This window comes from Ctenopharyngodon idella, chromosome 22 (assembly GCF_019924925.1).
Source record: "Ctenopharyngodon idella isolate HZGC_01 chromosome 22, HZGC01, whole genome shotgun sequence".
Taxonomy (NCBI): domain Eukaryota; kingdom Metazoa; phylum Chordata; class Actinopteri; order Cypriniformes; family Xenocyprididae; genus Ctenopharyngodon; species Ctenopharyngodon idella.
The window spans coordinates 29,732,793-29,757,257 of record NC_067241.1 but is presented as its reverse complement, the minus strand read 5'-3'; the positions used below and the strand labels follow the sequence as shown (position 1 = coordinate 29,757,257).

General features: G+C 41.7%; 4 protein-coding genes across 11 annotated transcripts in view; 3 read left to right on the top strand and 1 right to left on the bottom strand.

Annotated features, from left to right (window-relative positions):
• LOC127505175 (uncharacterized) overlaps window positions 1-24,465 on the top strand; it is a 456,255-nt gene that overhangs the window by 162,728 nt on the left and 269,062 nt on the right. The gene's annotated exons all lie outside the window — the stretch shown is intronic.
• The window catches only part of slc9a8 (solute carrier family 9 member 8), a 198,944-nt gene that overhangs the window by 93,081 nt on the left and 81,398 nt on the right, over window positions 1-24,465 (top strand). The window lies entirely within an intron of this gene.
• Window positions 1-24,465, bottom strand: part of b4galt5 (UDP-Gal:betaGlcNAc beta 1,4- galactosyltransferase, polypeptide 5) — a 198,397-nt gene that overhangs the window by 132,394 nt on the left and 41,538 nt on the right. The gene's annotated exons all lie outside the window — the stretch shown is intronic.
• Window positions 448-24,368, top strand: LOC127505163 (EMILIN-3-like). The gene is made up of 5 exons (XM_051880519.1): window positions 448-1,186; window positions 17,498-17,620; window positions 18,536-18,813; window positions 19,497-20,029; window positions 22,367-24,368. Exons 1-5 carry the CDS (start codon window positions 1,026-1,028, stop codon window positions 23,666-23,668), a joined length of 2,397 nt encoding a protein of 798 aa, XP_051736479.1. The 5' UTR covers window positions 448-1,025; the 3' UTR covers window positions 23,669-24,368.

Sequence of the window (24,465 nt, the reverse complement as noted above, 5' to 3'; positions counted from 1 at the left end):
AGAAGAAAGTCATATAAACCTAGGATGGCTTGAGGGTAAGTAAATTATGGGATAAATTTTATTTTTGGGTTATCTAACCCTTTAAGTTAATATGCATATTAGATGCAGTGACATGGAGAATCATAATTAAAAAAAGAAAAGCATAAAGTTGCATGAAAACATTTTCACAAAAGTTTGGCTTTTACTCTCAGAAAGAGATGCAGAGATGGAGCCTGCTTGCATTTCTTTTCTGCAGAAATGAAGGAAAATCACAGAGCAAAAGAAATGTTTGGAGATTTATAGCTGCAGGCATGTGAGAAGGTTATGGGCTGAGGTCAATGAAGGGGGGTGTAGATTTGGCACAGAGGAACCCAAAGAAAATATTCCTAATCCCAGCGTGCTTTTACGCTTGAGCCACAGATTAAAGCTGCACTGAAATAAACGAGTGCGGAGATTGGTTAACTTTTCAAAATGTGCTCTTGTTTTTGAGGAGTTCGATGGGTTTCTGTTTTGAGAGAAACATAAAGTGAGCGGGTTCACCCCTGCTGGGTCTCATTTCAGGCAGGAGTTTGGGGAGGGATATGCAAATGCAGCCGTCCTGACTGCGGCCCCCTCAGAGCTGCAGCTGCAGGGTCGAGCTCACGCGGCCGACTGTTGACAGAGGGATCTGAGCGCTCACAGCGACTCCTGCTTTAGTATTCTGCTACTGCTGCCCTGTCGCTCTGTCTTTCCTCTTCACTTTCTCCTCTGTCTGCCTGTCTCTCTCTCGTGTGAGTGGTAAAGTGGGCAGGATGGTGCCAGAACAGCAGATGTTTCGATTGCAGCACTTCTTGCCCGCCAACAACTGAAGTCAGTGCTCCAGAGAAACCTTGTGGGACTCAGCAAGGAAAACAAGCAACACTTCACAACCTCCGGACTCTGCAGCCCAGCTGACTTTGCTTTTTTCCCCCCGTCTCCTTATCCTCACCAGCTTTTGCTTTCTATATACTTTCTCTGTCTTCCTCCACTTTAAGTGTTTTTGTCAACCTTTGCTTTGCTGCTTAAAGATGAGGGGGATATTCACATGTGGGGGTCTTCTGTTAGTCACGTTGCTACTGACTTCAGTGGATGCCAAAGGAACTCTCTATGGAAGTCCATACAGATACAATCTACACAAGTCTGGGAGCGTCCCGCAATACAACCCTGGAAAACCATTGGGTCACCATAAGTAAGTAAACAGCAAAGCTAGATGTCTCTGTGTGTGTGTGTGTGTGTGTGTGTGTGTATGTGTGTGTATACTGTATATGTGTGTACAGCACAGAAGCCCAATTTATCAAGCATTAGTCCATATGGGTGTGTGTGTGCACAAGAAATGAAATGTCAAGCAGTGACAGCAGCGTCCTGCAGTTTCACATGCTTCATCTGCAATTATTTTAACAACGTTTTCTGATTCTTTTAATTACACATGTAGTTTCAGGAGCTCAAATTCCATGAGAGACAACATATAATGTTTGAAGTTACAGTAATTCATTTTCCCACCTCAGGACTTTTAGTGAACTAAAAAAGGTGATTAAAATCGGATACTTTTCTAAAATCATAACAATCATCACAATGCTTCAAATGAACACTCTTCTTTTTATGACCATATCAATTTAAAAAAAAAAAAAAAGTGGTCATATTTTATATTAGGTGGCCTTAACTACTATGCACTAATAATAAATACCTACATGACGATGGTTTTACTAACTCCTGTACATGTTCTGGAAAATTCCCACATTTATAGCTAATGAGTTTGAGGTTTGGTTAGGTTTAGGAGTAATTGTCAGATTAGGCTTTGGGGTGAGGGTTGTTACGGGGTAAAGTTAAAAGTGTAACTACAAATGTTAATTAAAAGTCCTTTAAATGTAATTACAATGCACTAAAATGTACAAAATTGTATTATTCTGTAACGTATAGAGCTACATTGAAAAATGAAAATATGCTTGATTGTCTTTTTGATATTTATATAATAATAATATAATAATTTGTCAGGTATATACACGCTCCAAACTTTCCCCTGCTCACTGCTTGCAAAACAATAAGCGGTTAGCACCAACCAGTGAGAATGATTTTGAACTTAAGAAAGCAGATTGGTTAAAATATATGTTGAGGGCCAGTAGGAAAACATAACCTCTGAAATGTGTGCTCTGTTTCACACACACTGTTACTATGTAATGCACTTGTTAATCACCTGGATCGTTTAAAAATAAAAACCAGAACGCAAAATCCGAAATCTGATATTTTGAATAGGAACAGGATCCAGCTCAAATTAAGCGCTAGTCTGAAGTCAGTATAAATGTCCTAAAATCAATACTGATATTTTGTTCCAGAAGTTGCTCTGGAGCAATTTGAATCTGACTGAAAGATAAGCAGTTGGCATGTTGAGAAAATTCCCATCAAAGACCTGTTGGCATCTAGGAATTCTGAAATGCCAGTGGTATCAAATGCAGATCGCAAATGTTGGCAGTGATGTTGTATCTGCCTCATCTGTCCTCGACCCATGTTCTGAGCACTTTCTGCTACCACACAAACCATTTGTGTATCTGACCATGTTCATCTTGGTCACCTGGGTAAATCACAACAACCTGTAAATCTCCCGCCTAACACTGTTTCTCGTGAGCTGCCTATGTAGGTAGCATCTTAAGGCCTCCTTAGCATGCTCCCGATTCGAAAGTTGTTCACAATTATACTGTCTTCTAAGATAGCTTCTTTTGTCCACATTCTAAGGCAGCATATCATGTATTCTTCACAAAAAAAGGCAATCCCAGAATGCATTGCAATGAGCCCAGTGAAGATATTCCATCCAGTATTGGACAAAGATAGGGAAATGTTCTCTGCTTTGACAACCCTTGTAAAAAAGAAGTACAATTTAGCATACTTTTAAAAGTACTTATTATGGAAATAATATTCTTTAAAAGAATATACTGAATGTAAATGAATGTAAACTTAATTGCATATTTTTTACAATTAAATGAAGATGTATTATTGTATTTGTATTGTAGTTATTTTAAATGCAATTTGTTGAATATAGTTGAACTTAAGAGTGCGTTTCGACCCACTTTAGTAGGACTTGAGTACATATTTATATGTAAGTTCATAATTACTTATATTGTCTTTGAGATATGGTAAAGTGTACTGCCGAATCATCACACATCATCAGAGCGTTTCATGAGGCAATGCAGAGTTGTAGACAGACAGTCACAGAGAGCCGCAAACAAACAGTAGCTGCCTTTTACAATTCCTCCTGAACCAAAACAACGAGCTTATGCTGCGTTTACGCCATGTCGTAACCATCAGACACGGATTTATGCATTTCTGAAGGGAGAGTGGGATCTTATGCTTTCAAAGCTAGCTTGCTATTGCTAGGGAATATTTGACCTGACTAAGAAAATTTATCGTAGAAGATGTACAATGCCTACTACAGCACCTTGAGAATGCAATGTGCACCTGAGCTGCATTATCCATTGCATTCTGACTCTTTGTGTTAAATTGAGCATGGAGTGAAGAGTATGTTTCAGACCTTAATCTTGGTCTGTCGGGTAACCACAGAGCCCTGTGCCATGCCCTGTACCCACTCCAGTTTGTATCTCGTCTTCTCTTTTGCATGGCCTGTCCATAAATTTGTGTATGAGCAGTTCTCAAGTGGTCTTTTGACATCAGCTCGTGACTGCTACACTGGGGTGCATTTCTCAAAAGCATCGTTAGCCAATTATGGTTGCAAGTCGGCCTGGATTCTGGAATGGAGGGTGAGCAGGGAAGTGCAGGCAGGTTATATAGACTCCAGGGCGGAGCCGGCAATTTAGGAGACCAGGACGGAGCCGGCAGCTCAGGAGACCAGGGCGAAGCCGGTAGTTCAAGGGACCAGGGCGGAGCTGGCCATTCAGGGGGCCAGGGTGGATCTGGCCATTCAGGGGGCCAGGGCGGATCTGGCACTTCAAGGGTCCAAGATGGTGCGGCCTCCGTGGCCCCAGGCTCTGCCACTATGGCCATGGGCATATGCCCCCCCCCAAACATTTTCTTGGGAGGAGCTATGGGTTTCTGGGCTGGAACGGGCTCATGGGCCGGAGTGGACTTTGGAGCAGGCTCGTGGGCAGGAGCGAACTCTGGAGCAGACTCAGGGGATGGAGCCATTACTGGGTTCTAAGACATCCCCTCATACTCCACTAGTAATCCCAGGGGCACAGGCCATATTGGCTGAGGGCTCAGGCGTGGCGGCCATCTTTGCCGAGGGCTCAGGCATGGCGACCATCTTGTGACGAGGCTCTGGAATGGCGACCATCTTGTGACGAGGCTCTGGAATGGCGGCCATCTTGTGATGAGGCTCTGGAATGGCGGCCATTTTGGGACAAGACTCTGGAATTGTGGTTGTGACAGGAAGGGACAGAAGGGAAATCCGAAACTGCTTCCTCGACAGTGTAGGACGATCCACACAACCACAGAATGTAATCGATGTACCTCTTAAGGGAACACGTGGTGGCAGCAGATGGTAATTGCTTGAAGATGGTCTTAAGGGTAGCACCGTTCCAGGGTACCTGGGTGGCGAGTTTGAGGAACTCTTTGATGTAATCCTCTATCAGACGGTGATCCTAGGGAAATGGAGAGAAGCAGATCGGCAGGGTCAACTGGGGTAAGGAGAATGCCCACCATGCTGCAGTCTGTTAAGGTCCAGTCTTCTGTAACGGAACTGGGACCCGGGACAGAGGATTGGGTGACAGATGTTTATTTGTGCAGCAGAGGGCAAACAAACAGGCACAAGGAGAGCACAAGGTAGTAGAGAACACCGTGGAGTGGAATGCAGGAGAAGGACGCTGGGGAAGATCACATGAGGAATCACTGGAGACAATGCTGTAGACGACACTGGAGATGACGCTTGAGATGACGCTGGAGATAACACTGGAGATAAAAGGTCCAACAAGTTCCACACAATAGGTATCAACGAGACTCAACCGCAAGGAGAGATAAGAAGAGTGAAGATATAGTGCAGGTGATTAGGATGATAGCTGGCAGGTGCAGGTGCTTGAGAAGGACTTGCAGGTGGGAGCCAAGGAGGATGCTGGGAAATGTAGTGAAGGAACAGAGGCAGAGATGGTGACTGTGACAATGGTAACATGCGCTCCCGAGAGCCTCTCTTCAGTTCTTACAGATGAAACATGCAGAAAGAGCCATTCTGTACTGCAATGTCAGTGTCCTGCAAAGAAAAGAAAATAATTCAAACTATAGTCTCACATAGCCAGATCTATACTGTGTATATACAGTATATATGCAATAGAGCATTGTGTTTACATATTGTATTTTTTTCAACATTGTGTATTTTTGTTATAAACTGATGTTTATCATCCCTAATTACTGTATATTACACATGCAATAAAAAACGTGAATGATCATCCTTAAACAAACAAGTCCATGAAAATGTCACGTGTAGTTGTTTGTCTGTATGACAAAACCTGATGAGCACATCACAATAGCTCATCATTTAAGTAAGAACATATGAGAATAAAGCATCCAAGACTTACACAAAGTCATTATGCCTTTGCTAGTGTAATGATGAAATATTAGTTCTAAGTGTTTCTCATATGTTTCACATTTCATATCTCTTAATATCATTCAGTGCAACTGAAAGTTTAGTTTCTGCAAACAGCAGCTACATCATGTTGTTATACAATTAAAGCTATTTCGTTTTTTTTTTTTTTTTTTTTTTTTTTAATTTGTATGTAATCATTAAACATCACTGTTTTTCATCAGTGGCTCACCACAAGCTGAGAGAGAAAGAAGCTATTGTAAATTTGGACAACTAATTAATCAAAAATATTAATCATTCATATAAGACCTAAAATATGTACCTAAACTAACAGAGTTTTGGCAGATAACCAGATCTTGAATGCTACATAGGCAGCAACCCAGTGTCATACAGTGTTAGCATATTGCTGTTATCAATGTGACACTCTAAAAATCATATGTAACACAAGTTTTAATAATTAATTAATTAATAATCAAATAATGAATTAATTTATCGTAATTTATCTGAATTATACATTTCTGTTTTCACAATATTGAAACCCTCACCATATACCCATATACCCTCACTGAGCTCATCAGCACTCTATAATTTCTGTAAATGGTGTAGCTCCCAGCCAATCAGTTCTTGTCATTGTTGTATGCAGTGAACAGACTGTTGGTGTGATTCTGCAATTTTCTATCTAATATCTATGGACAACATCTGTGGCACATGGCACATCTGTTAACATGAACAATATTTTTAATTCATTGTGAATGTGTACACATATACAAACTGTTTAAATGAATGAGAAACATGTTATAGTAATATAATTATAATGGAAGCTTAACATGCAAATATATATATATATATATATATATATATATATATATATATATATGTGTATTGAAGATACAACTTTTGCAATGTATTTGAAGTTTTACCAACTTATATAAGTTTTCTTAGCATGAGGCTGGTGCGATTCACTTATCAACTCTTCATGCACTGTAAGTTATATCCAGTATTTCACATCATGTCATGACCAGCTGAAAATGCAATTTTCTATTCATATAAGTGCTTTGCTGGTGATGAAAGAGTGTGTACTTTTAAATACTCTATGTAATGAGAAAATATGCTGGTACCGAGACATACAACTACATCAAATTATAACTTCAAACGCTACAAGCTGAAATATATCCTAAAATTCATTTTAAATACTCTAAAATATTTAGTTAAAACATCTACTATGATATAAATAAATATTTTCAATATGTGAAGATCCTTATTGGCAGCAGAATGGTGTTGACAGCATCTACCAGCATGGCAGATAACCAGAAGTTTCACCATCCAGGAAAGCAGCCCTATTTAAAAATGACAATTTCAACAAATTTCAAATTTACAGTTTTAAACAGCTTTAGGGAAGAATTCTTCTACGTGCCATAGACAAAGGTATGCCTACTTTTAAAAGCTCTGGAATTTTTTCTTGCTGGGCTTCCATTTTGCATCATAAATAAATGAACATATTTGAATATACTTTCTGTTCATTTATGCATGGTAATTGACACTTTGCCACAGATGCAGTCCATATTGATTAAGCTGAAAATAACTCATATCAGTTTGACATCTATTTCTGCATGTATCTTTGAATGCTGTGCATGAGAGCAGGCCAAATTAATTGGAGTGAAGGTCTATTTTTATTACTTCTCTGAACTCAAGCTATTCTGGAGGATGGATACAGTATCTCCATACTAAATGTATCCCATTGTTCAGTAGCGTGTAGCAGCTCCTCTTTCTTTAGTTAATGGATCCTAAAAAGCTTCCATGCACCGTATCTCCATATTTATACTGTCAATAGCCCCATCCCTTTCAGAGTGACTCTTTAAGGCATGACCAATGACTGAACCCAACGACCAATGAAAGATTGCTTCCATTAGTGTGAGTAAGAGAGTGGATGAGATAGAGAGAACAATGAAAAAATGGAGGGAGATATTTATATGGAGAACAAGAGGAAAATTCTGACACAACTCCATCTCACAACTGTAAGCTTTAAGTGCCATTAAAAGCTTTTGACATGCCTGTGTATTACTCAAGGGTGACTAGGGGTCATTTTAAACAATGCTGGCCATTTATATTTAGATTATGAAAATCCACAGCTAAATCTTGAGCTAGATGATGGTCTAAAACAATTTATGTGGCTCTGTTTTTTTTTTTTTTTTTGCACTTGTCACATGTAGCCAGCTGCATAAAGTCTGGTCCATAAAGTCTGGCCTAAGAACTTCCCACTTAGACAGGAAGAGACAAAGTGACTGACATGTGCAGTTACCAAGCACCATTTGTCTTGTTTATTTATTTAGTTAGTTCTGTGAATGATTCCGTGAATAATTAATCAGAAAATACTAAAAAAAACTGCATAAACGTTTATAGACTTCCAAAAGTAGTAAGTAGTGATAACTTGATAGTTTTGCTTATGAATATTCAATTTACTAGCTACTAAGTGGCTCAGATAAAACTCTGAATATCTTTAAATGATCTAAAACTACAAACCTCATAAAAACCAATGATTATTCTGATAAAAACTTTTAACTTTTAGACTCCCGGAAATTGTATTGTATTTGCCCAATCTGATGTGCTGTCCTGCTTTCTTTGCTGTTTGCATCAGATGGTCAGTAAATGTCGTCTGCTTGAGGCTGAGACAAGTTTTGCACCTCTTTCTTCATATGGTGTACCTCAGGTGTATGTAATAGGCCCCCTCACATTGTTATCAATTCATTGCTGCTTTTTATCCCATGAGATGAATCCAGCACAGCACAGAAGACACACCAGCTGAAAGATCTCTCCAATAGCCTCTTTCACCATTCCTCTGACAGATGAACACATGTTTTCCACATGCTGTGTGGTCTTTGTGGTTTGGGAGATCAGCCTGCAGAGCTAATATTCGTCTTTCATATGCAACACACAGACCATAGGCCCTGTTTAACACATCACAGGAGGCTCTTAGATCACTTTACATGTCTGACAATGTGTTAATTTGTCCTTTCACAAGAAGTCACAGTACTGTAATTCGAGCAGCATCACAAGATACAATGCATGAAATATTAGTAAAGGACCTTTTTGTTGTTAAACAGTTTTTTTTTTTTTTTTTGCAATTGTTGACAGAATGCTTGCAACTTGAAACAACATGTCTAACACGCATACTGTATCTGTGTCATGTCTCATATTGATGGAATCAACTCATGCAGATATGGTTGAATTGGGTTATGTGTATACATGTGGAACATTTGAACACCTGGACTCATTTTGCTTGACTACAGAGGTTGTCCTTTTTCTTCCAAGTGTGCGCTCACCTGACAAACAAATGCTGAATACTGAAGTCTGTTTTTTGTTACTCACAGTCAGAAAATCTTGAGCCTTCTGCATGTAGTTATTTGCATTCCCTTCATTTGCAGTGTTTGCACAGATCTATTTAATGCTGCCTAAATTAAAGAGACAAGTCACAGGGTCATTTCAGCTGTTACTGTAAGTGAGAAATGGTCTTTCACTATTAATCATACAACACAACTTTAGACACGCTTTTATTGCATAGTGAGTAATTTCTTGGAATAAAGACTACTTTATTTCTACAAATTTCCATGTCTGGCTAGCTTAGTCAAAATGCTGCATCTTAAAAAGGCGAAATTACATTAAATTCCACAGACTAATTATGTGATGAAAATGGTGTAAATGTTACAGTATAAAGGGTTTAGCACAAGTGTATTTTGTAAAAGGCTTTGGGTGCGCTTAGTGGCTGTTACATAAATGATAAAGTTATTAACATGAACAATTCAGGTCATATTAACTATAAAAATGTTGTTTTCAGTTAAATCCACAGTTGTGCTATGCAATGTTGGGTTTCCATGTTTTATGGGGGCTTTACATAGACATAATGATTTTTATACTATACAAACTGAATATTCTATCCCCTTACACTAACCTTACCCTTAAACCTACCCATTGTAATGATGGGTCGACAGAATGTGGATCCATTTGCAGCTAGTTTATTAAAAGTACTTACAGAGTAGACAGGCAAAGGCAGAGGCAAAAACAGTAACAGGCAATGGTCGAGGCAGGCGGCAGACAAACAGAATCAGGGTACAGGCAAGGATCAGGGCAGGCAGCAAAACATTCACAGTCCAGGAAACAGGCAAAGATCAGGGTCGGCAGCAAAGGGTCGCAGGGAATAAACAGTCCAATCGATAACAGGTAAACAGTCCACAGAAAAACGCTCAGAAATGATCACCAAGGCAAATCAAGACTTCGCAAAGGGTGAGTGTGTGTGTGTGTCTTAAATAGTGTGAGTGTGATGCGGTGCAGGTGTGTGTGCAATCAGTCCCAGGAATGAGGGCCCATGGGAAACGTAGTCCGAATGAGAACTGATCAGTATTCCGGTGATGGCTCCCTCCGGTGGTCCGGAGGAAGGGCCGAGGGAGCCACATTCGTGACAGAGCCCCCCCCCTGTGAGCGGCTCCAGACGCGAGGAAGCAGACGCCGGGGTCTACCACGTGGTCGAGGGGCCGGTCTCTCCGGGTGCGTCCGATGAAATTCCTCTGTGAGTGAGGGGTCCAGGATATCATCCGCATTGACCCAGGATCGCTCCTCCGGGCCGTACCCCTCCCAGTCGACCAAGTATTGTAGTCTCCTACCCCGGCGCCTGGAATCGAGCAGCTCTCGTACTTGATAGGCTTCCTCGCCTTCAATCATCAAGGGTGGGGGGGCGCGGACCTCGGCTCCCTCTGGCTCCCCTCTCGGACCCCCGGCGGGTTTCAACAGCGAAACATGAAAAGTGGGAGAGACACGGTAATTAACAGGCAAATCTAAACGAAATGATACTGGAGTTATTTGTTTGATAATTTGAAAGGGCCCTACAAACCTGGGACTGAGTTTTCTGCATGGAAGCCTTAGCCGGAGGTCTCTAGTGGACAGCCAAACCCATTGTCCCACGGCGTACTGGGGATTGGGACGTCGGTGACGATTGGCCTGCATCTCCTGCCTTCTTACGGCGCGTTGTAAGTGCTGATGAGCTTGGTCCCAGGTTTCCTCGCTTCTTTGCATCCATTCAGTGACAGATGGTAGATTGGATGGTTCCCCAGACCAAGGAAATAATGGAGGCTGGAAGCCCAAGACGCATTGAAAGGGCGTGACACCAGTGGCAGGTTTTTGTAGGGAGTTTTGGGCATACTCTGCCCAGAGCAGATAACGACTCCAGTCCGTCTGGTTGCGTTGGCAGTAGGTGCGTAGAAAACGTGTTAATTCCTGGTTCATGCGCTCTGTCTGGCCATTGGATTCTGGATGGTACCCTGAAGTGAGGCTGACATTGATATTGAGGTTTTTGAAAAAGGAGGACCAGACTCGAGATGTGAACTGTGGGCCTCTGTCTGACACAATGTCCTCGGGTAGTCCATAGAATCGAAACACATAATTGCAGAGAAGCTCGGCCGTTTCGAATGCTGTGGGGAGCTTGGCCAGTGGTATGAGTCTGCAGGCTTTTGAGAAACGGTCGATGACGGTGAGAATGGTGGTGTGGCCCTGGGATTCTGGGAGATCAGTGACGAAGTCAATGGCGATATGAGACCAGGGACGTTGGGGAATGGGTAGCGGTTGCAACAAACCGGCTGGCGCTTGATGTGATGCTTTGGTGGTCTGACAGAGTGAGCAGTTAGAGATGAAGCGGGAGGTGTCGGTTAGCATAGAGTCCCACCAGAACCGGTTTTGTAGCAGGTGGAAGGTGGCTGTGACACCTGGGTGACCTGAGCTTGGGAAGTCGTGCACATGATGAAGTAGCCTATTTCGGAGCTGTGCTGGGACGTAGGTGCGATCAGGTGGGCATGTTGGAGGAGGAGCGGTCTGTTCGTTAGCATGTGTGATCTCTGTGATAATGTCCCATTGAACTGGAGCAAGCAGTAAAGTGTCAGGGATTATATTCTCTGTGTTCTCTGTCCGTTCCACCTCCTCATGCTGCCGTGACAGCGCGTCTGCCTTGGTGTTCTTAGAGCCTGGTCTATAAGTTACCGAGAACTGGAAGCGTGTGAAGAACAAGGCCCATCTAGCTTGCCGTGGATTTAGACGCTTGGCGGAACGCAGGTATTCCAGGTTTTTATGGTCTGTGAGAATGGTGAACGGATGTTTTGCTCCCTCCAGCCAGTGACGCCACTCCTCCAGTGCTGCCTTCATAGCCAGTAATTCCCGATTGCCCACATCGTAATTACGTTCAGCCGCCGACATTTTTCTAGAATAAAAGGCACACGGGTACATCTTCTCTGGGTTACCTTGGCGCTGAGAAAGGACGGCCCCTATGCCCGTGCTGGAGGCGTCCACTTCTACAATGAAAGGGAGCTCAGGGTCTGGGTGACGGAGAATGGGTGCTGAAGTGAAACGCTCCTTTAGCTCCTGGAAAGCCTGTACTGCTTCAGAGGACCAGGTGAGACGTGAGGACTGCCGCTTGGTCATGGACGTTAACGGGGCTGCAACGCCGCTGAAGTTCCGTATGAATCGCCTGTAGAAGTTGGCAAACCCCAAGAACCGTTGTAATTCCTTCAGTGTGCGAGGTTGTGGCCAATCCAGTACCGCCCTCACCTTACTGTCATCCATGGCCACGCCCTCACGGCTGATAACGTAACCCAGAAAGGTTGTGGAGGTTTGGTGAAATTCGCATTTCTCAGCTTTTGCATATAGTCTGTGTTGTATCAGTCTTTGAAGTACTGCCCGTACGTGCTGAACATGTTCCTCCAAAGAGTTGGAATAGATGAGGATGTCATCTATGTAGACTATGACCCAGCGATTGAGCATGTCACGGAAGACGTCGTTAATGAAGGACTGGAAAACAGAGGGACTGTTGGACAGCCCGAACGGCATGACGAGGGTCTCGTAGTGACCAGTGGCTGTGGAAAAGGCTGTCTTCCATTCGTCCCCCTCTCTGATGCGGATTAAGTTGTATGCACAACGGAGGTCCAGCTTGGTGAAGTATGCGGCTTGTCTGAGTTGTTCAAGGGCTGGAGGAACCAAAGGCAAGGGGTACCGGAACTTGACGGTGATGTCATTTAATCCACGGTAATCAATACAGGGCCTTAACCCGCCGTCTTTTTTCTTCACGAAGAAGAACCCTGATGCTGCTGGTGATGTGGACGGGCGGATAAACCCTTTGGCTAGTTCCTCCTCAATGTAGGTTTTCATTGCTGCCGACTCGGGTTGTGACAGGGGGAAGATCCTGCCCTTGGGAGGCGTGGTACCAGGCAGCAGGTCGATGGCACAGTCACCGGGACGATGAGGAGGTAGCTCAGTGGATTTGTTTTTACTGAATGCCACAGCCAGATCAGCGTATACTTCGGGTATGTTAAGTTTTCCGGTGTCAGAATCGTGGAGTGAAGCAGTTTGAACTGGCAGAGGGGTGATTTGTTTCAAGCAACCTTTATGGCAGTTAGCATCCCATTGCACAATCTGGCCATCTTTCCAGGAAACGTGAGGGTTATGGGTTCTGGGCCACGGTAGACCAAGGATCACGGAGTTGTTGGGTGAGTGAATAACATAGAAGCGGATTTGTTCATGGTGAAGAGCTCCTACTTGCAAAGTGAGCTCGGCGGTGATATGGACTACTCTGCCTCCACCGATGGGCTTCCCATCTAGCGCCTCCACTGTTAACAGGGAATTACAGTCTGTTAGAGGGATGTTATGATCTTTGATGAATGAATCTGACATGAAATTCCCAGCGGCTCCAGAATCCAGTAGGGCGTGAGTGGATAGATTTTTGCCATGAACGGTAATTTGAATTGGGATTTTGAAGCAGTTGGAAGAGTAGTTAGAGTGATGAGGAGAACTCACCGCTTTGGAATTGGAAGACTGAGGTCGTACGGGGCAATTGATCTTGACATGGCCAGCCTGGCCGCAGTAGAGACACAGGTGTCGTTGTCGTCTCCTTTCTCTCTCTTCGGGAGGTAGTGGGGTATAGCCAAGTTGCATGGGTTCCAGAGCGGGACTGGCTGAGGAGGATTGCCGGACGGGGTGTCGGGTTCGTAGCAGGTTGTCAATGTGAATGGCAAGTTCAATGAAAGCGTTGAGCGAACTTCCCTCATCCCGGCATGCGAGTTCGGCCTGCAGTTCCAGTGTTAGGCCCCTTCGGAACAACAGCTTTAGAGTGTCCTCAACCCAGTTCGTTTGAGCGGCCAGAGTACGAAATATCAGCGCGTACTCGGCTGCTGTTTGTTTACCTTGGCTGAGAGAAAGTAACTGATCGCCAGCGCTTCTGCCTCCTTCGGGATGTTCAAAGACTTCTTTAAAGTTTCGCAAGAAATCTTGAAAAGTGGAAAACACGGGGTTGTCATCCCTCCACACCGCGGTGGCCCAATCCAGTGCTTTGCCGGTGAGCAAGGAACACACAAACGATATCCGACTGGATTCGGTGGGGTACAGGGACGGTTGCTGGTTGATGAACAGGGAACATTGGAGAAGGAACCCCTTACATCTGGCTGGAGTGCCGTCGAACTTTTCTGGGAGCGCTAGGCGAGGATTGACTGCAGGAGAGGCCGCGAAGCCTGGATTGGCGGGAGCAGCGGGCGGCGGCGTGGCGGTTTCGGCAGGACTGAATCGGAGGTCTTGAAGCGTCTTCACCAGCTCTTCAGTAAGGGAAGTTAAGCGGTTGAGTTGATGTTGATGCACCGCCAGCTGGTTGGCCTGGGCAGTTAATTCAGATGAAATCTGCATGAGGGCTGCTGGATCACTGTGTGGCGAAGTCTTCTGTAATGATGGGTCGACAGAATGTGGATCCATTTGCAGCTAGTTTATTAAAAGTACTTACAGAGTAGACAGGGCAAAGGCAGAGGCAAAAACAGTAACAGGCAATGGTCGAGGCAGGCGGCAGACAAACAGAATCAGGGTACAGGCAAGGATCAGGGCAGGCAGCAAAACATTCACAGTCCAGGAAACAGGCAAAGATCAGGGTCGGCAGCAAAGGGTCGCAGGGAATAAACAGTCCAATCGATAACAGGTAAACAGTCCACAGAAAAACGCTCAGAAATGATCACCAAGGCAAATCAAGACTTCGCAAAGGGTGAGTGTGTGTGTGTGTCTTAAATAGTGTGAGTGTGATGCGGTGCAGGTGTGTGTGCAATCAGTCCCAGGAATGAGGGCCCATGGGAAACGTAGTCCGAATGAGAACTGATCAGTATTCCGGTGATGGCTCCCTCCGGTGGTCCGGAGGAAGGGCCGAGGGAGCCACATTCGTGACACCCATCACAGAAAACTTTCTGCATTTTTACATGTTCAAAAAAAAAAAAAAAAAAAAAAACTTAGTATGATTTACTGTTTTCCTCATGGGGGACAAAAAATGTCTCCACAAGGACAAGGATTTTGGATATTGCCATTTGGACATTTTGTTCCCATAACATTGGGTTTACCAGGGCCACACACACACACGCACACACACACACAGGTTTGCTTTGCTATCCAAGTGAGGACATTCCATAGGTGTAATGGTTTTTATACTGTACACTACCCCTATTCCTAAACCTACCCATCACAGAAAACATTGCATTTTTACATTTTTAATAAAACATTGTTTAGTATGTTTTTAAAGCTGTTTTAAATATTAGAACTCATGAAATGTCCTCATATTTCATGTTTACGTCGTAATACCAGTGTAATACCCATTTCATTATACAAATTTGTGTCCTTATAAATCACAAAAATGCACACACACACATACACTCTCTCTCTCTCTCTCTCTCTCTCTCTCTCTCTCTCTCTCTCTCTCTCTCTCTCTTTTTAAGAATCTCCAAGCTGCTTTAAGACAGAAATATGAAGACACACTAGACTTCTCCCGTTAGTTAGTTCACTGGCCACACTTGTAATTAGATTCATTAATGTCAGGAATTTCTCTACACCTGAACTCTCTTACACACTGTGAATGACTGAAGCTCTATAACAGTCCAGATCTCTCAAGCAGAACTGCTGTTGAACAGCAGGACTTAGAGTTTTGCTCCAGGCTCACTGGAAAATGCCAACTCTAGTACAGCAATGCATGACTGCTCTTCTTTCTATGAGCACTCTGTGTTAAGACACATGTACATGTGGACCGTATTTTGCAAATTTATGGCCAAATGTGGGTTTCTTTGTGTGTCTTGTATGTATCACTTCAACAAAACTGTTTGTTTCATAGCTGTGATAGCATTAGACAGCCATAAATCAGATTTCAACAGCTGTTGAACTGTGTAATCACTGTATAATGTGGTTCCTAATAGAGCTAGTAAACATGACTTTGGGTTTGACAGAATAGCATATTTCTATACTATTCATACTATGTTTTAGCAAGCTGAGAACAAGGTAAATGCCGGGCACTATAAAATCAAACATATGGAATATAATATACATATTATGGAATACATATTTGACGAAATTTAACGATATACAATATAAATCTCAGAATGGCCAAATATTGACAAATTTTTGACTTGGTATATGTTTATGTATTGAGAAGCATCAGTGTTGGGGAAAGTTACTTTAAAAAGTAATGCATTACAATATTGTGTTACTCCCTAAAAAGTAACTAATTTCCTTAGTTACTTTTTATGGAAAGTAATGTTACTTTTTGGTTACTTATACCTGGGCTGGGCTTGCTTTTTTTTTTTTTTTTAATAACAACAACAACAACATAGTTCTATTTTTTGGCAAATGTAAAGGCCCTTTCACACCAAAAGTGAAATGAATAAGCCTCAGGCTGAAGGAAATGCAAATTCACGCCTGTACAGTAGAGGGCACAGCTCAAACAAACCTTTCAGCTGGGCTGCCATTCTGGATCGCAGGAGAAGGTTCGCTGGAGAAGATTCAACACTCTTCAGCAATAAAGAAAAGAAAAGAAAAGAAAAGAAACACAAATGTGATATTTGAACTAATTTTTGCTTATTCGTATAGTTGAATTGGATCATTGAAGGTCAGCAGCAAAGACATTGCTTAATAAAGTGAGATTAAATTGAACATATTTAATTATTGCAGGTTTGCATAATATTCTGAGTTTTCATTTCATTTCATTTCATTTTTTTTTTTTTTTTTTCATTTTGAGGAATACTGAATCTGTTTTTGTGCAAGTGATATGAGTAAATGCATGCTCACATTTGGTCTAGATCTACAATAACCATCACGTTTGTTTACACTGCACACACGTCTTTGCACGCACTCCTGATTTCATGGAACAGGGAGAAGTGTCAGTCAAAAAATGGGACAACAAAGTAACTTGCATTGCTTATTTGAAAAAGTAACTCAGATGTCTTGTTGTAAATTTAAAAGTCATGCATTACTTTAGTTACTTGAAAAAGTAATCTGATTATGTAACTCTCATTACTTAGTAATGGGTTATCCCCAAAACTGAGAAACACACTGAATGGAATACTGTGTCCCACAATACAAATCAACAACAACAACTTGAACTTCCATTTCCTGTGTGATAAACGAGCCATTAGCAATATCTTTTTGTATCTTTCTTTAATCATTATTTAATCAAACTGCTAAAAATTAGGACATTTTACATAAAATTGTATTTAAAAAATGATTCATGAGGACATGCAGCATACTGTGGCTGCATAATCTGTTCCATTGCTGTTATTACATAGCCAGTATCTCTATGTTGTTTCTTGTTGCTGTGGACACTAGGCAGTTAGCTGCACTTCCGATGAAAAAGTTTGAACGAATGTGAATGGGTGTGTTTTCAGTTTAACACTGATGCAAGTTTCAGCATGGACTGTGGAACTGTATATTATTTCATGCTTTAATGAATCATTCTGCTGCATTTTCTGTTTACAATCCTGAAAGATTCTCTAGTGGATGTTTAACTTTATTGGAGTTTTTTTAGCTGATGTTACTTTGCCCAGTGAAAAAGTGATTGTAAAAAATTTTACAAATAAATGATCATTTCTATCATGAAACTCAACCCAATAATAAAAAGCCCTGATTACTTATTTATTTTGCATGTCTCTTTCCTCACAAAAGGAACTTCTGTGCTTACGTTGTCCAGAAGAACGTCACCTGTGTAATGCAAGATGGAGTGGCCACATATGTCAAACCAGAGTACACTACCAAGTGCATATGGGGACAGAAATGTCCTGTGCTCATGTAAGTCATGCACTAAGAATCTTGAATGGAATAGAATGTAGAGGGATTTTAGTGTTACAACAAAATATAGTTCCAAATAGGTTTTTATTTTTCAAACTAGCAAGAGAAAGATGGTCTCAAATATGTTTATTTGAATGTTATATGTTTGGTGGTGTTTGAAGAAGTCAAGCACTTTTTATTGTGTCCTTGAGTTGCCCTCTAGTGGCCACTTAGAATACTGTTCAAAGTCCAGTAAAGCTGTTCAGTTCCACATTCAGAGAGCAAAAGAAGCATATGATATGATGTGGCTTCTGTATGTAAACGTGAGATAAACTGATGGAGTACACTGAAAAAAAATGAAAAGTGCTTCTACATTGTTTCTACATTGGTCTAATTGAAAATCATGTTTTTCAGCTGAAATCTGTTTTGTTCAGTTTGTCTAAAAGCAAATGACAGAAACAACAGAAAAAGTTAAGAGAAAAAATAGTATTTTTGAATAGTGTTGATGTATAGAACACATACTAGCTTTACTGACTGCAGAAATTATATTTCTGTCACACGTTCTTTCTTGCTTTTGTTATAACAGAAGATATGATGCCTATTTTAAAAAAAGACATCACAATTAACATTAAGGTCTTTTAAAGTTTTATTTATTTTTTTATTTATTTAATATTTGTTTGAATAAATGTTTGAACCAAACCATAAATATAATTTGAGAAAAAAAGTAATACATTCGGCTGTAACAAATTAGAAATAAGTATTATTATTATTTTTCAGAGTATAGGCTGCATCATTACGGTCTTACCTGAATGTCAGTGAATATCTCCTAGTATCTAATATCCTTAGATTTAATTCTATCTGATGTACACAGGGCAAATGGATGGTGAAGTGTGAAGTTCATTATGTTTGTGACATTCAGCGTGTTTTTCCCCGCAGGTATCGGACACTCTTTAAACCACAGTACAAAATCGGTTATAAAACCATCACTGAACTGGAGTGGCGTTGTTGCCCTGGTTACTCTGGAGAGAACTGCTTTGATGGGCCGACCTCTGACCCAGATGCCATGATGCCACCCTTCAAGGGCTCTTTCCCTCGGCCCAGGGTGAAGGGTTACCCCAGGGGTCATCCCAGGATCCCCTTTCCTGGAGGTCACCCTGACAACAAACCCATCCCTAGTGGATTCATACCATCAGAAACTCCAAAAACAAGTTATGGTAAATGCAAATTACATATCTCACCATTAGCAGTTTGATTATTAATGTGACACGAACACTGCCATTAATATTAACAGTTGGGTAAAGTATAATTGTAATAAATAGATCATTACAAAGTAATAATGTTTACAATGGTACATTATTGTTTTAAAGCCAAACATCTATGCAAGGGGTTCCCAAACTTTTTGTCAGCTGAATCCCTAAGTCGTAAAATATGTACTTGAAGTACCCTCTATGCTTTGAAGTTAATATTTCAATAATTTGACAACACTTCTGTATGTTCACAGTTCTCTGATATCGGTTAATGGTCACATGACACGCAAGTAAATAGATAAAACGTTTAATCTTTTTTCCCCCTCGTTTGGTAAATGTTTATTTTGACTTTTTAGCTTGACTGAATTCTTTTTAGTTGTGATAGTGTTTCAGTCCACATTACAATTACACTGGTGTCATTTAATTAATTAATAACTTTGATTTGATAATCACACTAAACTATATCACGATTATCATGGAGCACCATTTATTTGTGTTAATTTTACATTGGATATAATTCGTTATTAGCTTTTCATCAACTCACAAACCCCTTGAAGTTCCTTCACAAACCCCCGGAAACCCTGCTTTTCTAATTTCGTAAATGTAGTTTGCAAAGGTTTAAAAGTTATCTTTTTCCCACTTCTTCCAAGGTCCAAAGGCAGGAGTCTCTGGTGAACGTTTGGACCGCATTGAAGAAAACCTTCGTAAACTCTCTCAAGATCTGGACACCTTGAATGGCATGGTGATTGGCATGGAGGAACGTCTGCGCGTCTCTCTTCGTGAGGACACTAAAAAGATGCTGACCTCATTGCTTGGTGGTGCCCCCCGGCTGTTGGATACCTCTGTGGGCTTCGGGCTGATCCCAGAGGGCACGCCAAATGGCTTAGACGGCGATGAGAACCTCCCTGGTTTTGGAGAGTTGGTGGGAAGAGTGATGGAGGTTAAAGATGAGCTGAAGGTCAAGAGTGACATGCTGGATGAGATCCGTGGAATGGTGATGGGACACGATGGCCAGCTAAAGAGACTGATAGACACTGCCACAGGGAGACCCATCCCTGGTGATCAGCGACATCTAGAGGAACTTCTGGACTCCAGATTGGCCGGAGTGAGGGCGGATGTCCTCGCTGGCTTTGAGAGGAGACTGACGGGTCTGGAGACTCACTGTGATGAGAGAATCGGTCAGGTGAGTTGTTCACTCAACTTTTCACAAAGACCATTGAGCATAATGTCATTTGTTTTGTTGGTTCTATTTCAAGTCGGCATGAACCAGAAATTGTGACTAATTTAATTTTTGAGACTAATTTTTCATACATGAATATGTCACAGTGTACAGTGCAAGCAGGCATTGAAGAATTATTAACTTTAGAGATACTGGATGATCAAACATGAGTATATTAGCATATATCAATCCTGCAAGATCTGTTTTAATATGAGCTGCACATTAACTACCTCACATTCATTATCTGTGGTGAAGACTGGTCATGAATATTAATTACTTAACACAACTAGACACTCTTGGAAGATTAGCAAACAAATCAATATTCAAGCCATCATTGATTTTTGCAGTAGCAAACTCACACTTTCTCAGTATGACTCATGCAGTAATTTTGAAATACTTGCACTGTAGAGTCTGGGGTATTAATATATAAGTACTAGGATTCATTAATCTTAAATGGTTAGTTCACCCAAAAATTTTGTCATTTATTACTCATCCTCATGCCATTCCTCACCTGTAAGACCTTCGTTAATCTTCTGAACGCAAATTGAGATATTTTTGTTGAAATCCGATGGCTCTGTGAGGCATACATAGGGAGCAATGACATATTTCCTCTCTCAAGATCTATAAAGGTACTAAAAACATATTTAAATCAGTTCATGTGAGTACAGTGGTTCAATATTAATATTATAAAGCGACGAGAATATTTTTGGTGCGCCAAAAAAACCCAAAATAACTTATATAGTGATGGCCGATTTCAAAACACTGCTTCAGGAAGCTTCGGAGCATAATGAATCAGCATGTCGAATCAGCGGCTCGGAGCGCCAAAGTCACGTGATTTCAGCAGTTTGGCGGTTTGACACACGATTCGAATCATGATTCGATACGCTGATTCATTATGCTCCGAAGCTTCCTGAAGCAGTGTTTTGAAATCGGTCATCACTAAATAAGTCGTTATTTTGTTTTTTTGGCACACCAAAAATATTCTCTTCGCTTTATAATATTAATATTGAACTGTACTCACATGAACTGATTTAAATATGTTTTTAGTACCTTTATGGATCTTGAGAGAGGAAATGTCATTGCTCCCTATGTAGGCCTTACGGAGCCATCGGATTTCAACAAAAATATTTCAATTTGTGTTCCAAAGATTAACGAAGGTCTTACGGGTGTGGAACGGCATGAGGGTGAGTAATAAATGACATTATTTTCATTTTTTGGGTGAACTAACCCTTTAATGCCCATTCACACAAACAGTGCTCTTTTCCACTCTCATTACCCACAACTGAGGTGCCTTGAGCAAGGCACATAACCCTCAATCCTTCCCCGGGCACTGCAGCAAAAATGGCCGCTCACTGCTCTGAGTGTGTGTGAGTTCAATACTTACTGTTGTGTGTACGCACTTGGATGGGTGAAATGCAGAGCGAAAATTGCGAGTATGGGACACCATACTTGCCACATGTCACTCACTCACTCACTCACTCACTCACTTACTTACACACGACTTTAACCAGCAGATGTCCTCAGCATGCTATGTTTCGAGTGAATCTAGCTAGTGTAATCAGTCTAATCTAACAATATAGTGGAATAAAAACAACACCTAGTCTTTTTCACTGCAACTTCAAAGCAAGACAATGTTGTCGAAACTAGCCCTGATACCTAAGGTAATTTTATGTCATACTGTTTGCTAGCCTGGCATAATGATCTCATCTCCGTTAATACTTCTCACCATTTATTTTGAGGGTATGACCGATTGTTTTCCACATCCATTTTCTTTAAAGTATCCTTGAAAAGGGGGTTTGACTTGTCAAACAGTGGTGGATTTTTCTGGCCCTCGGCAATTCACTTTTCTGCAATGTCGTCTGCCATTTTAAATGTGTGAGCCCTTAAATTCGAATGGATACTGATTGGCTGTCAGTGTTTTATCATTCAACAGCTCAAAAAAAAAAAAATCATTCTGAAAGTGATCCCAACGATATCGTTCCTTTATATTGTTATCGTTATAGTTGTAGTGTGGACTCTGCTATTTTTTTTTAATATATATTTAGAACGATTTTTAGAACTGTAAGAGTATAAAGTGTATAAAAAGTAAGAGTATAAAGTAAGAGTATAAAGATATAAAGAGTATATAAAGAGATATAAAGAGTTTAAAGAGTATAAAGAACTTATTTAACTTATTTAGAACTTATTTAGAACTTATTTAGGATTAAACTGAAAATAATGAAAGTTTTTGAGGCAGAGCAACATCAGCTATGATACAAAGTTGATTCACCTAATCTAAGTTTTCCTGTATCCTGTCCTTAGGTTCAGCAGCAGTGTCATAAAGAGCACCTAACAGGTCAGGAACAGATCCAACTATCCCTGGATGGCCATGAGACGGGCTTGAGGAAAGAGCTGGGTGAGCTGCAGGCACAGATCCAGGGTCTGACTGTGACTGAGAGCTGCTGCGGCGACATAAACAGCCTGACCCAGAGGATGTTCCAGTTGGAGGACTCAGTTACGGGCCTGACCGAGTCCCAGAGGCAGCTACAAGTGGACATGACTGACCAGACACTCCACATCGAGACCCTACTGGAGAACCGGCTGGTGTACATGGAGGGCAGGATTAATGCCTCTGAACATGGCCACCAAGATGGGCTGGAGCCTGGGTTCAGCTCCCTGGATGGGTTCAAGACTTTGTTAGATGATAAGCTGAAGACATTGGAGCAACGTCTGTTCGTAGCAGTTGAGGAGTTGAGTAACGCCACGGCACCGGCTCTGCTGGAGGGGCAAGTGGTGCCGGCACTGGAGACGGAGATCGACAGTGTCCGGAGGAGGGTGGAGGCCGACCTCAATGGGATGCAGAAGCAGATGTCTGTCCTTGAGCTCCTCTGCACCTCTGCTTGCTCCCCTGCCTCTAGCCCAGAGACGGCCCTCATCCAGACGGAGGTAGAAGACTGTAAGGAAACAGAAAAGAAGATGATGGACCGCCTGGACGTGCATTCCAGCAAACTGGATCATTTCAACAACACCTTACAGGGTCTCCTAACACAGCTATCCCAGGAGGACACAGAGGGCTCCATTCAAGGGGAAATCACACTCCTCAAGATCAATGTCAACTCCGTCAATCGTACCTTGAAGGGGCTACGTGATTCGGTCAGCCTGTTTGCTCGAGAAGTTGGCCAGGTGAATTCCACCTGGCAGGAACGGGAAAGCCGGCTGGTCTCTCAGGTGCAGGGCATCTCGGATCTGGTGGAGCGGCAGGCGTCCATGCTTGGGGCCGGGGAGCAGAGGCTGATCCAGTTGAAGGCGGAACTCCAGGGCTTGCGGCGGAGGTTGGCTGGGGAACTACAGGGTTGTCGCACTACAACGCTGGGAATGCAACAGGAAGTGATGGGGGTGGAAAGTCGAATCACTCAGGTTGAAGGACAGTGTGGCAGCCTAGGTGAGTTGGCCGATGACCTTGAGAGAATCCGCAGTGAGCTGGAAAGACATTCGGACAGATTCCTGGAACAGGTCAACGGGACACTAGAAAGCCATTCTGAGCAGCTGGTCCAACTGAAGGATGGTCTTAAAGACTGCATGAGCAAAACGGACCCTGCAAGACCGCGGGGTGACGGTCAGTAATTCTTCCTATACAGAGAAACCACAAGGCCTGAGGCTGTACAAACTTGCAATATTTTTGTTCCCTCAACAGGGCATTTTGTCTCCTATTATTTGTTTTAAGCCTTTATACCGATTTAACTGAGTTTTGTTAACTTATATGAAGAAAGTGTGACTGCATTATTAAACATATTTGACAATTTGTTAAATAAAGTAACAAACATGCAAAACACAGGAAAGCGAATGTTATGACACTACTAAGCTGCTACGGGTTTCTAATGGCAAGTACTGTTCACTACCTTCTCATCTCAGCATCCAAGTCATCTCCTGATTTAATTACTGTTTCAAATACTGTATTATAACACCACGAAGCTACGCATTTTTATAAAAGTGTGAAATAGTTTGTTTTAAAAATATATTTCGCATTATTGAAATGTTTTCTACGAGATTTAATAAAAGTGAAATGTGTGAACCGAAGAAAAAAAAGTTTGTCAGCTATTTCCTTTAAATTTGGATTATTCTGATGCATCTTTTGTGGAAGTTCCAGTAATGACCACCCAGTGTCATCAAGAACTCAAACAAACCAATGAAACTTAGGCCATAAAGGGATAATGAACTGTCAGCTGGTCATTATTACAAAATAAACCCAGTTTGACATTCATGACAATCTGAATGGACATTAATCTGCTGAATACATGGTTAATTACCAAATAACTGGACACGAAAAATTGTTATTTAAATTATTAAATTATTATCTGAGAGCACAGAGTGATGTGCGAGACTAGCACAGTCATGTAAGTTAAATTGTTTGCATGTATAGA

Excerpts from the sequence above, each read along its gene's own strand:
- LOC127505163 (XM_051880519.1), top strand. The coding sequence starts at position 1,026 with ATGAGGGGGATATTCACATGTGGGGGTCTTCTGTTAGTCACGTTGCTA. Across the intron at positions 1,187-17,497 it reads AAACCATTGGGTCACCATAA|GAACTTCTGTGCTTACGTTG; the intron begins GTAAGTAAACAG and ends TCCTCACAAAAG. Across the intron at positions 18,814-19,496 it reads AACTCCAAAAACAAGTTATG|GTCCAAAGGCAGGAGTCTCT; the intron begins GTAAATGCAAAT and ends ACTTCTTCCAAG.